The 11205-nt window shown below is 61.1% G+C and overlaps 1 protein-coding gene across 1 annotated transcript; it reads right to left on the minus strand.

The window, feature by feature from the left end:
- Positions 1-6609: 6609 nt before the first annotated feature.
- On the minus strand, positions 6610-10869 carry IRX4 (iroquois homeobox 4). Its single transcript, XM_004440043.3, has 4 exons — positions 10566-10869; positions 9674-9783; positions 8487-8815; positions 6610-8014 (listed from the first exon to the last, which is right to left on the minus strand). The coding sequence occupies exons 1-4, from the start codon at positions 10806-10808 to the stop codon at positions 7185-7187; spliced, it is 1512 nt and encodes a 503-aa protein (XP_004440100.2). The 5' UTR covers positions 10809-10869; the 3' UTR covers positions 6610-7184.
- Positions 10870-11205: the final 336 nt, after the last annotated feature.

An 11205-nucleotide genomic window follows, 5' to 3' on the forward strand; every position in this document is an offset into this window, starting at 1 on the left:
AGGCCAATGGAAAAAGAGGTGAACCCACTGCCACCTGCAGCAGACTCTGACGACTCAGAGATGCCGATGACAACTCGTGTGTGTGTTGGTGCCGACCGCTCCTCCGAAGAAGGGTCTGTCCCCGATGCCTCGTTGGCCTTCTGGCTGGAGGTGCCGGGAGCCACCGTCATGGACGTGGTATGCCCACCTACGTGCCCTACATAAATTATGTCCTCGCTCCAGGCAAGTGCCGTTGCAGAGCTGGAGTGTGTGTTCAGGCTGATTATCTTGAACTTGGGCTAATGTTCCATGAAAAGAGAGTCTCCATCACCAAATTCATTTATTAGGGTCCCATTTACAGTCTGATCGTGAACGGGAGTTGCTTGTGTGATGGGACAGACCCTCTCCGTTTGGTGAGACCACTGTGAACACATCAGGGAGAATAGGACAGAGCAGGGAAGTCCAGCACCTGGCCTCCTGGCGGCAGCCCCCGTTCTCTGATTCCATGTAGGGGTCTGAGGGGTTGCACCTAGCACTCTCAGGCTGGAGCGTTGGGGTGGGGGTCTCGGGGCCAGGTGGGGCTGGGAGGCCATCACTCCCACCCTAGGACCGCGTGCCCAGTGCATTGCCATCCAGGGCACAGGCAGGCTGTGCACACCAGGCCTGGTGCCTCCTGGGGCGGGGCCCCTGCCCTGGCTGGGCTGCCTCGCCCCCTGTCTTCCCATTGGGCTGTGCGCTGCTCTGCTGCCCCTTCTTCTCCTCCTGTCCCCTGCTCAGTCACCCCGCCCCGTCAGAGGCAGGCGTCACCTTCCGGGCTCCTCTCCAGCTGCCCACCCCCGAGGGGTACAGCAACAGCACCCTGACTATTCTCTCCTCATAGTCCCAGCAAACAAAACCCTCTGTAGGTGCCGGCATGCCTGGGCCCCCCTCTAGGCAGGCCCTGAGCCTTCAGAGGCGCTGTCCCTCCCTCCTTCCTCTGCCTTGAGCGTCTTGCCCTCAGGGAGGTACTGCCCTCTGCCCCAGAGCGCCCTGGCTCCACAAGGCCCAGACCAATCCGCAGCAGACTTCCTTGGTGTTACTGTCCCTGTGGTCCCCTCCCTGTGTCCCCAGTTAAAATGGGCACTGTCCCTTCCTGTGCCCGCCTCTGGACTGGCCCTCCCTCCACCTTGGACACTTTTCCTCTTCTTGCTTGGTCTGTAGAAATCTTACCTGCTCACTAAGACCCAACCCCGGGCCAGCTGGGGCCTCCTTGCTCACCACAGGACAAGAAGGGGGCTTAACTTGCTGGGAAGCTTCCAGAATCTCATGCAGACCCTCTCTTGCTCTCCCCCAGCCTGGGCGTGTTCACCTCACGTGCCCCCTGTGCCTTCTGCGGGTCCCAGGCAGACAGCCGCTCAGCACCTCCTGTGCCTCACACGGGCTCCTGCAAGCCCCGGAGCAGTGGGAGAAGAGACTTCACTCGAGTACCGTGCACATGACTCCACCGGCTCTGCCTCGGCCATGTGACGAGATGATGGGGATACTGATCATGCATTTACCATAATGCAGCGCGCTGAGAAGCAAGGGGTTAACCCGCGCTGCTCAGTTGATAGCCTCTGCCAGCACTCTTCTCCTCTTTGGACAGCCCCACCTCACTGTGGATTATTGTTTTTATTATTACTGTTGTTGTCTCCATGAGATTACAGAGTCCCTAGATCGCGAGGGCGATTCTGCTCAGTCTAGTCTATGTCTACCCCAGAACAGTAGCAGAAACCAGGTGGTTGTACAGCAATCCAGCTCCTCTCCTGGGGCCCAGGGAACCACCATGTCATGGAAACAAAGACAATTACGAGGACACCGGGCATAGCTGTTTTAGCTGCCCCACCTGAGCGAGGGTCCAGGCAGAGAATAGAAAACCCCTCCTCTGTCTAATTCTCACTCTGGGCATTCAGCTCCTGCCTACCTTTTGGGTTCCATTCAAGCCATCAAGGCTGTCAAGGGGAGCAGCTTCTGCTTCCTGAATCCCAACCTTGGGACACTCTTAGAAGGAGCAGCAAGCACCGGGCGGGTCCTGGAGCCTTCCCTGTCCCCTGGCTGATGAGAGGGGACTCCTGCCTCTTAGTGTCCAGAGTGGGCTTGTCTGAGAGCCTTCTGAGAGACTTCCATCCCTCCTTCCCTGACAGAGAGTGGAGAAGCTGTGGGCTCAAGGTCCCCTCAGGTGAATGTGCAGGGGGCCTGTCTGGTCCAGGGCTTCACATACACCTCCTCCTTCACCCCAAGAGCCAGAGTCCTCTTGGGAAAAGGCATTTGTTTTCACAAGTATTTCTTCATAAGACACGTTGGAAGGCAGTTCCCTTCCCCTCCTCCACTAGGTTTCCCTCTCCCCCTCCTCTCTCCTGCTCTTTCTCCTCTCCCCTCTTCTCTCTCGGCTCCTCCCCTCCTCTCCCCCGCCTCTCTCCCCTCCCCTCTTCTTCCTCTCCTCTCTCTCCTCTCCTCTCATCCTGCCCCCTCCCTCCTCTCTTCTTCCTCCTGTCCCCACTCTTCTCTCCTCCCCTCTCCTCTCTTTCCTCTCCTCTCCTCCCCCTCATGTCTCCCCTCCCCTCTTTTTCCTCTCTTCCCCTCCCATTCCTCTGCTCCTTCCCCCTGCATCCTCTCCCTCCAGGGCCCCATTATTCTGTTCCCTTCCTACAGGTCCTGAGACCGGGGTCAAATCTAAAGGTCATGGTGCTTCCTTCCCTGGGCTTTGCTGCCTTCCAGTGATGTGACCTTGCGTAAGGGGCTTTCCAGCCTCTTCAACTTAGTGGCACCAGTGGGAATAAATGCCCCAGCCAGCACCACTGTGAGGGAAGTGACCGAGGGACAGGTGGATCCCAGATGAAGGGCTTTCATAGAGCTGCGCCAAGGAGATGGCATCTTCCTGGAGCCATTTGTAGAGAAGACAGCAGTGCTGGGCAAGGGGGAAATCCCTTTGCCCCTGTTGTACCAGCAGTCGAAGGCTGTGGTTTGAGGGTGGTGTGCAGCTTCTCCCCTGATATTAACTGCCACCACCCCCCTGCCCAGACCAGACCTGGGCTGTCCTCTTGTTGGAGACCTGCCCACTGTGAGCCAGGCTGACCTTACAGCCTGGGCACCCGCACCCCATTAAAGAGGCCACCCCGGGCCACCAAGGATACCACATGACCAGCTAGATGTGTCTGCAAGAGGGGCCAGCCTCAGTACCCCTTAGTCCGCTATTATCTGCCTTAGGAGGCAGCTTGCTGCTTCCAGTTGACAGCCCACAGGAACCTCCCACTGGGAAGGAATGGAGCCGGTGGTGTTGCTGCTCCTCTCTATCCTGTTATTCTCTTTATGGAGAGAGACAGAGACAGAGACCGAGAAAGAGACAGAGAGTGGAGAGAGATGAGGGACACATCGAGAAAGGGAGCGATGGGTAGGAGGGAAGAGAGAGAGGGAGAGAGAGAAGGAGGAGGGCTCAGCCGGCAGGCACGCCCAGGGAAAGCAGGAGGCGTAAACCACACGCATAACCTCAGGAGACGACCACTTTAAATCTTAACTGGTTGCCTTTTAAATATCATTTAAGGACTGGCTTCCCTACCTCTCTCGCTAGTTGAGAAGGTGTTGTGTCAAACTCTATTACCTTGCTGGACATCTCTTCCTTAAGTTAAAAAGGAAAAAAAAGGAAGAAAAAGGAAAGAAATGGAACCCTCAGTGGCAGTTTGAGGGTCGATAAAGCTTTTAGATTTGGAGACGTTTTCCAAGAGCCCATTTCCTGCGGCTAAGAGTTGTTAATGGAGCTTAAGGAATTATCCTAGACTGGGCCGGGAGCCGTATATTTCCCGTGCCTGGTCCCCTGTCGGGTCTGGATATGCTGCTGTCAGACCCGCTTAATGAAAAGTAACGCGCCGCTGATTACAGTTTTATTTGGGCTCTATGTAAAGAGCGCCGTTAATTTAGCATCCCCTCCTCTGTGTCTGAATTGGCCACGCCTGAGCGGCTCAGCTCCCTGTCCCCAGTCCCTCTGACAGCCGCTCTGCGAGGGAAGTGGGGCCTCCGCCCCGCGGATGACAGCCTTCCCCCCAGTGTCGGCCCCTAAAATGCGTCTCCTAGGCGGTTCTCATCCCTTTGCGCATGTGCCTACCCCCCACCCCGTGAAGACAGCCAAAGACTGGGTAAGGGTGCCTGCGGCAAACCTTCCAGAGTGTGCCCCCAAAGGTAAGGGGTGTGGGTCGAAGTGATACCCCCAGCTTCCGGGGCGTCCTTTTGGGTCTTGCTGCCCTGGAATGCAGCTGATTCCGCCTCCCCACTTGATGTCTTTATTTTACACAGTTCGCAGTTTGATCAAACAAGTCACTTTCGGCCAGCCAGTTCCACCAAGATCTGGGGGCTCCTGCACTGTGGGATTCTGACGGCCTGGGCCGCGGGGACAGGCGGGAATCCCGCGCCGCGGACGATGCCCGAGCCTGAGGTCCCGAGGGCAGCAGGCCTGGGCGGCAGCGGGAGCCCTCTGGGCCAGCGCCCCGGCAGGGGTCGGGGGTCAGGGTCGGAGGTCAGACCAGCCAGGCCCGCAGCGCCCGCCCAACTGCGCCACCGCGCGCAGCCACTCGCAGCCTGCAGCCAGGGCCACGGGCGGAGGTCCGAGCCTGGGTTTCTGCCTCCCCCGCCCCTTCCTGCCGAGCTGAGCCGCTGGTGTCCACGAAGCCTTGTTTTTGCTGGAAATGCCCGGCTTTGTCTCGGGCTGCGGTGTGCGCGCTTGGCGGCCGCCCTCGGCCGCATTAAAATTCCTGGTGCCCCAGCCTCGGCCGCTGCGTCTCCCCCGAGACTCCACTTTCGCTATTACTGTCAAGTACCCTTGACTCTTTATTTTTGCCCTTTTATCTATTACAACTAATTCGAGTTCTTTTGCCCTTTTCAGTCTAAGACGTGGGCTTTCTGCAAAGCCTCCCCCTGCCAGCGAGCTCTCGGAGCGCGGAGCCTTTAGAAATTGAGGGGTTTACTGTCAAAATGAAAATTTCACTTCAAATTATCTTGGCTGATGCGCGCTCTCCGGGCCGCGGGCTCCCCCGCAGCCTTTTGACAGGCACATCAGCGACGAGCTTCCGAATCTCGATAATATCATCCAAGAGAGCGAAAGTCAATACGGTGACAGCGCGCGGGCGGATACAATCCAATTACCGCGCACCGGCCTGAAGCCTCGGGCTCGGCGGTGGGGCCGCCACTCAGGGTCCAGGCTGCTCCCTCCGCTCAAGGTCTGGGGTTTGAGGTCCCACCACTCGGAGTCCCACCCTGGCCGAGGTCCCGCCATCAGGGTCCCACTGCTCAGGGGTGCCCCGTGCAGCCCAGGCGACCGGGGGCTCCGGGCCGCGGGGTTTCCGTCTCTCCCGCGAGTAAACTCGCCCCAACGCCCGGTCCCCCCGGCCGATCAGGCCCGCTTTCCAGCGCTTACGGCCTTCCCACGACCTGTGCCAGGGGCCCCGGGACCCCACAGGGCACCAGTCCGGTCCCACCCAGCCCCTCGCAGAATAAAACCCCGGCCTCGCGTGTCCCTCGAAGGTTGTCTGCCGGCCCGAGAGACGACTTGCGTCTCCAGCTGCCGTCTCTCTGGCTGTCAATCTGTCCGCGTCCCGGGCAAGAACTCCCATCGCCTCGTCGCTGCACCCTCGGGTCGCCCCACTCTCGCAGGCCCGCTGGCTTGCCGATTCGTCCTTCCTCTGGACACCAGTAAGGCTTTAAGCAGAGGGCTTGCAGGCTAGGGGAGAGCCCGAGTCCAGTGCGCGCCGCGCTCGCCTGCCACTCTCGGGGGCCCTCGTGCGGGACCTGCGGGGGTGGGGGGGGGCGGTGCGCAGATTCGAGTATAGGGAGGGAACCAGCGATTTTCCTTCAGATCAGAGCAGCTGGCCTCCAGCAAACAGGGGTCTGCGGTGGTGGGGGTGGGGAGACCGGGTTTCTGAGCGAAGCCAGGGGTAGGCACCGTGCGGGAACCTCGGCTAGGCGGGGCAAGGCCCTCGACTCCCCAGTTGCTCTGCGGGTTCCATCCCTAAGCCTTGCCCAGCACCAGCCCGCGGCCTCCCGCCCCCACCCCAGGCCTTTCCTCTCAGCCCCGCCTCTGGTCTGCGGCCTACTAGACGCTTCCCTTTCCCGGAGCCTCGGCTCCTCTTCTTTCCCAGCGTTGGAGGCTAACTGCGCCAGGACTGGGCCCAGGAGGGAGGGGAGGAGGAGTTAGGAGAGGAGCAGTGCCTTCAAGGCCCCCTCACTCCCGCTAAGGACGGGCAGAGGGCAGCCTAGAACTGAGCTCCCTCTGGACAGTGATGTCCCACGCCCCCTCCCCCCGCCAAGACACAGTCCCAAGGAATTTATAAAGTTTAAAAGTTATTTTAATTTAGCCAAAGAACTCCTATTTTCTCGAAGTCCTGGACTCTGGTAATGGGGGAGAGTTTAAAAGTTTTGAGTGTTTCTATCATGGAGTTTAACAGAATCTGAAGGTTTACTCTGACTGTTCTTTTAAAAAAGCCTTTCTTTACTTGAGGTCTTGGGACCTGAGCTTCTGGGTCAATGACCCCTCCCCACTCCTTCCCTTGGGGGCGGCACCTTTCCTCTTTGGAATTCTCAAATCCCTGCATCTGAAATGTGTTCACCATGAAATGCAAATACCGTCACTTGGTTTTATTGGTTTTGTTATATTAGCCTCTGAAGCAGGCAGTTATTGGTGTGAACATACATTTAAAAAAACACAATTTTATCGAGTTAGGAGTGTGCAATAGTGTAAACTCGGTGGAAGTGTGTTGGTGGGGATTACGTGCTGAGGATGAAGTCGGAAGGGCAGCAGGCTGAGTTTCCATCACGAACACCGGCATGCCCAAACCCAAAGGGGGACAGCAAAACAGCAGTCCCAGGGCTGAAATGTCTTCTCCATGTAAACTTTTGGACGTAAACTTTATGTTTCAGGGAGGCTCCCTTCTGCTTTGAGAGCAGCCTTATCCACCGGCTCCCGAGTTTGAGGAGTGGCCGGGACGGCTCATGTCCAGGTGGGATGGGCAGATGTGGCCCAACAGTGCCGGGGCTCGTCTGTGGCCCAGGACAGAGTTCAGATGCTTCTTCTAGGGTGGCTGGTGGCCTGAGCTCTGCAGCGCTCATGCCTTGCTTTGGAAACCCGGTAGAGAAAGAGTCTGCGACCTAGGAGCATGCGGCCTGAGCGCCAGCTCCCTCCTTGCTCAGGCGCCCTGGCCGGGTTAGGCGCAGAAGGGCTTGCTGCTGGCCTTGGGCAAGGCCAGCAGCTCCTTGGCGGCGGCGGCAGCGGAGGCGTCCTGGGGTGCGGCGGAAGGGAAGGCGCGCGCCAGGGGCATCGTCAGCACGTTGGCGCTCGCCCCCAGCGAGCGTCCCAGCGGCCCTGGGTCCAGCAGGGCGCCCTTAGCGGTGGCCCAGGCCTGGTTCAAAGTGCTGTGCCTGAGGATGGGGTCGTGGAAGACCCCGTCCACCCAGTTTCTGAGACTGGTTACTGGGGAGTCCTGGTTCCTGTCCAGGGCACTGGCGGGGGCCGGGGCCGCAGGCGAAGACGAGGCAGGCGCCAAGGAGGCGGCGGCAGGGGCTGCAGGACCTTGGCGCTTGAGCATGCACGACGGAAACTCAGTCTGGCTCAGGGCAGTGGCGGCGGCGGCGGTAGCCGTATGCGCCAGGGACCAGATGCGAGGCTTAGCCTCTAGGCCCGCCGTGGTGGGCCCAGCCGGCGCAAAGCCCAGCTTGGCCTCACAGGCCTGCGGGCCGCCCCCCGGGCCCGGCTGCTGTTCTGGCCCGGCCACTGCGCTCCGGAGGCAGCTCCGGGCCCGCTCCAGGTGCTGGTCCAGGGAGGCCTCACCACCAGTGGCCAGCGGCATCCGGAGGGCACTGGAGGCCTCCTTTCCCAGGGCACTGGGGCCATGGGGCGCAGTGGGGACTCGGTCCAGGCTGCCGTCCAGGGGCTGGAAGGGTGGTTTCAGCTCACACTCGGGGGGCTCTGCCTCAAGTGAGTGGAAGTCCTCCAAATCGCTGAGCTCCAGATCCTTCTCCTCCTTGCCAACCAGCTCTGCCCAGAAGAAAAGAGGGAGTGGAGGGAGAGAGGACAGCGGGTTCATCAGAACCCTATCTCCTTTCTAATTGTGATCCCATGGTTATGGGCCTCACCCTCGAGCTGGGAAAGCACCCAGGCAGCCGTCTTTCCCACCTCCCATCCCCTCCAGAGGCCCCCAGTCCCCAAACTGGCAACACAGGGGCCCAGCTGATTTCAGCCTCAAATCAGTGGGGTTGGGGTGGGGTGTCTAATGTTTGACACGTGATTTTGGATTTCTTTAAGCATGCTTCCTGCTCACCATCACAGGCCCCCACAGCACAGGGCCTCCCTGGGGCCAGTTCATTCACTTGCTGCCTGGGCCCCTGAGGGTCTGCTTTTACTACCCCTGGTTCAACGCCTCTAGAGGTCCCAGGAGCAGCAGGGAACTCACGGGGAGGCCCAGGCCTAGCCTAGCGCCCCAGCCCCAGCATCACCAACTCCCACCCACCTTCCTTCTTGGTGCTCTTGACCGGCTCCTCCCGGGATTCCTCCTCGCCCCCCTCTTCCTCCTCGCCCTCCCCGTAGGGCCGCTTCTCATCCGCGCACTTGTTCCTTGGTGGCCAAGTCATCTTGTTCTCCTTCTTGAGGCGCCTGCGCGCGTTGGCGAACCAGGTGGAGACCTGCGTGAGGGTCATCTTGGTGATGATGGCCAGCATGATCTTCTCGCCCTTGGTGGGGTAGGGGTTCTTGCGGTGCTCCTGCAGCCAGGCCTTGAGCGTGCTGGTGGTCTCGCGCGTGGCGTTCTTCCGCCGCGTGCCGCTGTCCATGGTCCCGTACCTGGAGACAGGCTGGGCAATGGGGCGCCGGCCGCGACCGGGCACCGCCGATGGCCGGGCGAGGGCGAGGCCCAGGCGGGCCTTCGGTCCCCGTCGTGGGGGTGTGTGTATGGTGGTAAGGACCCAGGCCCAGCCCGGCGCCATTGCCCGCGGGCACTGCCTTCAGTGGCCGGAGGCCGAAGATAATCTTTATATTTGATTAAACTTACACGAGCCAGGGCTGCTTGCGAGCCAGAGCCAAGTCCCTGTCACTCTACACAGGTATATTTCCTCGGAGTTCCTTTATCTGGCCTCTCTCCTATCCTTTTGATCCAGAAACCGGGACAATATATCACTGAGATGCGAACTCAACTATGTAGCGCCCGTGGGCAGAAATGGTCATTAGCGCCCACGGGGAGAAGGCGCCCAGAGGGCCTACGTGTACTTTCCGCGGTTGAATTTGTAATTGTCGCCCCGCGGAAGACGGGGTGTGCGGTCTGCGAGTGGGCAAGGACTCTTCTCTGGTTCCCATCGCAGGGGGCGGTGGGCAGGGTGAGCAGGCACACACCACACAGGCTGCATATCTTGGGGTGGGAGGAGGCGTCTGAAGCCTGGGCAGGGAGACGTGACTCCCCCGAAAACCACAGCGCAGCGAGGGCTTTGGGAGTCCGGACAGTGTGGCGCGCGGGGCCAGGAGACTGGGGACGCGTTTAACCCCAGGCGGCCACCTGCTCGCCAGGAGGCGGGGCTGAGACCAGCCAGGTCAGCTCAGCCCGGCCTGAGGAATGCCCCTCCTCCTGCCGCCCAACCTTTCAGAGTGGGCCAGGGGCTGGTGGTGAGGGGCCCTTGGCAGGGCAGGGAAGAGGGGCCGGGCCCTCACCTGTCATACGGGTACTGGCCCAGCGCTGGCTCGTACGGGTAGTAGGCGGCGGCGGCGGGCCCGAGGCCGGCATGCGCAGATCCTGCCCCGTCCTTGGAGTCAAAGCTGTTCTGCAGAAACCCAGGAGCCTGGGGTCGCAGCTTCCGGACGCGACACAGCTGGCGCACTCCCCTAGTCCTCCTAGCTCCTGGCAGCCCCACACCCGCCCCCGGCCCCACCCCTGTCCCCAGACTCTCCCTCGGACTCAGGCTTAGCCAAGGAGCCCCAAGACTTGGAGTGAGGACGAACGGAGTTCAGGGGGAGGGGTGTAGGGGAATAGGAGACAGGGGAGAGGAGGATGAGGATGCAGGGAGGAAAGGGGAGAGAAGAGGGTCGAGGCTGGGGGACAGCCGAGGGTGAGCAAGGGGCGGGAAATGAGGACGGGAGGGAGGAAGGAGGGGAGAAATGGGAGGAGCTGGAGAAATGGGAGGGCGAGGGAGGGAGGGAGGGCTAGGGGGAGGGAAGGTGGGGGGGGAAATGGGGGGTGGGAGGAGAGGAAAAGGGAGAGCAGCGAGGTGGGCGGGAGGAGGCGGTAGGAGGGGAGAAGGGGAGCGCACGCCCGGACAGAACCAGACGTGGGGGCGGGGGCATCAGAACTTAACGGAGATCCGAACAATAAGTACATTAAATACGGCGGCCCACCCGCCAGGTTGCACCAACCCCGGGGGCTGGTGGTGTTCAGAGGGACCAGGCTAAGAGGCGAAACCTTGCAGGAAGCTTCTCCCACCCCCAACAGTCCAGGGTCCAGGGGACAAGCGCCCCTGCCTCCAGAGTTGGGGAAAGTGAGTTTGGCAAATTGAGGGGTAGGGGCGTGGTGCGGTGGGAAGGTTTGACAGACACCCCCTCCCCTTACCAGCGAGTAGAAGGCGGACGCCTCGGAGCCGTAGGTCACGTAGTTGCCATAGCCCTGAGAACCACCGTAGGGGCTCCCATAGACGCCAAGCGCCGCGGCTGAGTTGAGCTCGTGGCGCGCGGTGGCCAGCAGCCGGCTCTCGTAGACCGGGCAGTAGACGGGCGCCTGGGAAGCGGCCGGCCCGGAGTCGGCCAGAGTTCGGCCACCCGATTCGCAGCACGTGCTCAGGGAGTTGGTGGTCATCAGGAACTGGGGGAGAGAGGGGCCGCGAGGAAGGGCGGAGCACCCGCGCGCCAGGCTGGGTCCTGGGCCTCCATCCGCCCCTCGCACCGCCCAGGAAGGCGTGCCGCATGTCCTTGGGACCTCGCGTTCCTTTCCGTGGGGGGCCTGCACGGGCCTGGCCTCCTCCAGCCACGTGGGGCCCAGCCCATCCTGGCCCGGGAGTGTTCACACCCTTCCCGGGGGGGTTTCCAAGGCCGCGCACGCCCTCTTGTGCCGCGTCTCTCTCGGGTCCCTGGGCCCCCTGGGGTGCAGCCTTAGAGCCCAGGGTGAGGGTCAAACAAAACGGGAAATGGGAGCCCCGCCCGTTGGGTTTTCTGAGGGCCTGTGCCTTCCCCGGGGCTGGGCGCGAGGGGCATGT

The sequence above is a fragment of the Ceratotherium simum genome, chromosome 18 (assembly GCF_057802395.1).
Source record: "Ceratotherium simum simum isolate JZ-2026a chromosome 18, ASM5780239v1, whole genome shotgun sequence".
Lineage (NCBI taxonomy): Eukaryota > Metazoa > Chordata > Mammalia > Perissodactyla > Rhinocerotidae > Ceratotherium > Ceratotherium simum.